General features: G+C 59.8%; 1 protein-coding gene across 1 annotated transcript in view; it reads right to left on the bottom strand.

The window, feature by feature from the left end:
- Positions 1-1,548, bottom strand: part of ADCY2 (adenylate cyclase 2 (brain)) — a 388,416-nt gene that overhangs the window by 194,906 nt on the left and 191,962 nt on the right. The window contains exon 3 of the mRNA XM_006902167.1: positions 433-582. Within this exon, the coding sequence (XP_006902229.1) occupies positions 433-582 (150 nt within the window). The remainder of the gene's footprint in view (positions 1-432; positions 583-1,548) is intronic.

Below are 1,548 nucleotides of genomic sequence, written 5' to 3'. Positions count from 1 at the left end.
CGGGGGAAGTCCGCCCACTGGACGAGGGGCTGATGGCTCCTACAGCCGAAGTTTTGGTTCCTACCCCACCTTGTAAGTACCCGTTTCCCGAGCTCTCCATGGTCGTAAGCGCACTGCCATCCAGTGAGTCCTGACTTGCTGGATCACCCTCCCCCACACACACCTCTGGCCACGAGTGCAGATCTTAAAGGAAGCACACCGCCTCCTTCTTCTGTGGAGTGGCTGGTGGATTTGAACTGCTCACCTTTGGGTTAGTTGGCAACCCTATAACACAGGACACCACTGGAGCCCTTGTCCTCATCTGACCACATGGCGGGATGGTGAGCACCTCACCTGCACATCTGTCCTCCCCTGACCACGTGGCTGGATGGCGACCATCTCACCTGCCCCTCCCCTTCCCCTGACCACATGGCAGTATGAAGAGCGCCTCACCTGTTGGCGTTTCTCAAACTCCAGCTTGATGCGGGACTTGATGCAGTTGCAGGTGTCCTGGTAGGTCTGCTGCAGGGCCAGCTCCATGAGGTGCTTGTGGTAGGCGCCCGCCAGGTTCCCGCAGATGAAGATGATCACATTGGCCAGGATCTGGGGGCAGAGAGGGACAGCGCTGAGGACGTGTCCACAGCGGCCAACACTCGTTCAGCGCTTCACACAATCAACGTCCCCCGCTTCCAACCAAGACCCCCATCTACGGAACGGGAATCGGCGGCCTTCACAGAACCCACATCCACCTCTCCTGCCCACCTTGGTGAAAGTGGAACCTCTGCCATTGTGACGTCAACATCGACAGGGTCACCCAGGGCACAGACTCCAGCCGAGCTTCCAGGCTGGCACAGGCTGGCACCGGTTCACACAGGCTGACACTGGCTGACACCGGCTGGGAGGAAGGTCTGGAATGGCCCCCAGAAACCCGGCAGACGCTGCCTGAGGACTGTCCACACGGAGCGGATGGACAGTCCCCGAGGCTGGACAAGACCTACAGCGCCTGGTGGCCTCCACAGTGGACTGGGAAGTTCTGACACTCCCTGAAGACGGCATAGGCTGGGTAACACTTCCTTCTGATGGGCATGGGGTCACCGTGCACTGGCATCAGTGAAACCAGAGGGTGTGAGTGTCCTTTGTCCTAGTAGAACTTGGGAACCACAGGCCTGGACACACTGGCCATTGTGAGGACGGCACGGGACGGGGGGGTCCACTGAACCAGGGCCGAGCAGAGGACCACTAATAACTGACTCCACGTCCCTCCTGGAGCCCCACCTGGGTTAGAAGGAGACTCCTCCCCTACGTTGACTCAGAGCCGTGATGTGCTGCTGCTCCTTGTTGCTGGGGCCACGGAACCAGCTCAGACACGCAGCAACTCGACACGCAACACAATGAACCCCTGCAGGTCCCGCTGCACCCTCACCGTGTCCACCATGCTGACCATTCCCATTCCACCCTCACCACGTCCATCACACTGACCATTCCCACTCCACCCTCACCACGTCCACCACACTGACCATTCCCACTCCACCCTCACGTCACCACACTGACCATTCCCACTCCACCCTC

This window comes from Elephantulus edwardii, unplaced genomic scaffold, assembly GCF_000299155.1.
Source record: "Elephantulus edwardii isolate Elephantulus edwardi_28Jun2011 unplaced genomic scaffold, EleEdw1.0 scaffold00375, whole genome shotgun sequence".
Lineage (NCBI taxonomy): Eukaryota > Metazoa > Chordata > Mammalia > Macroscelidea > Macroscelididae > Elephantulus > Elephantulus edwardii.
This window is presented reverse-complemented; position numbering and strand designations above follow the sequence as displayed.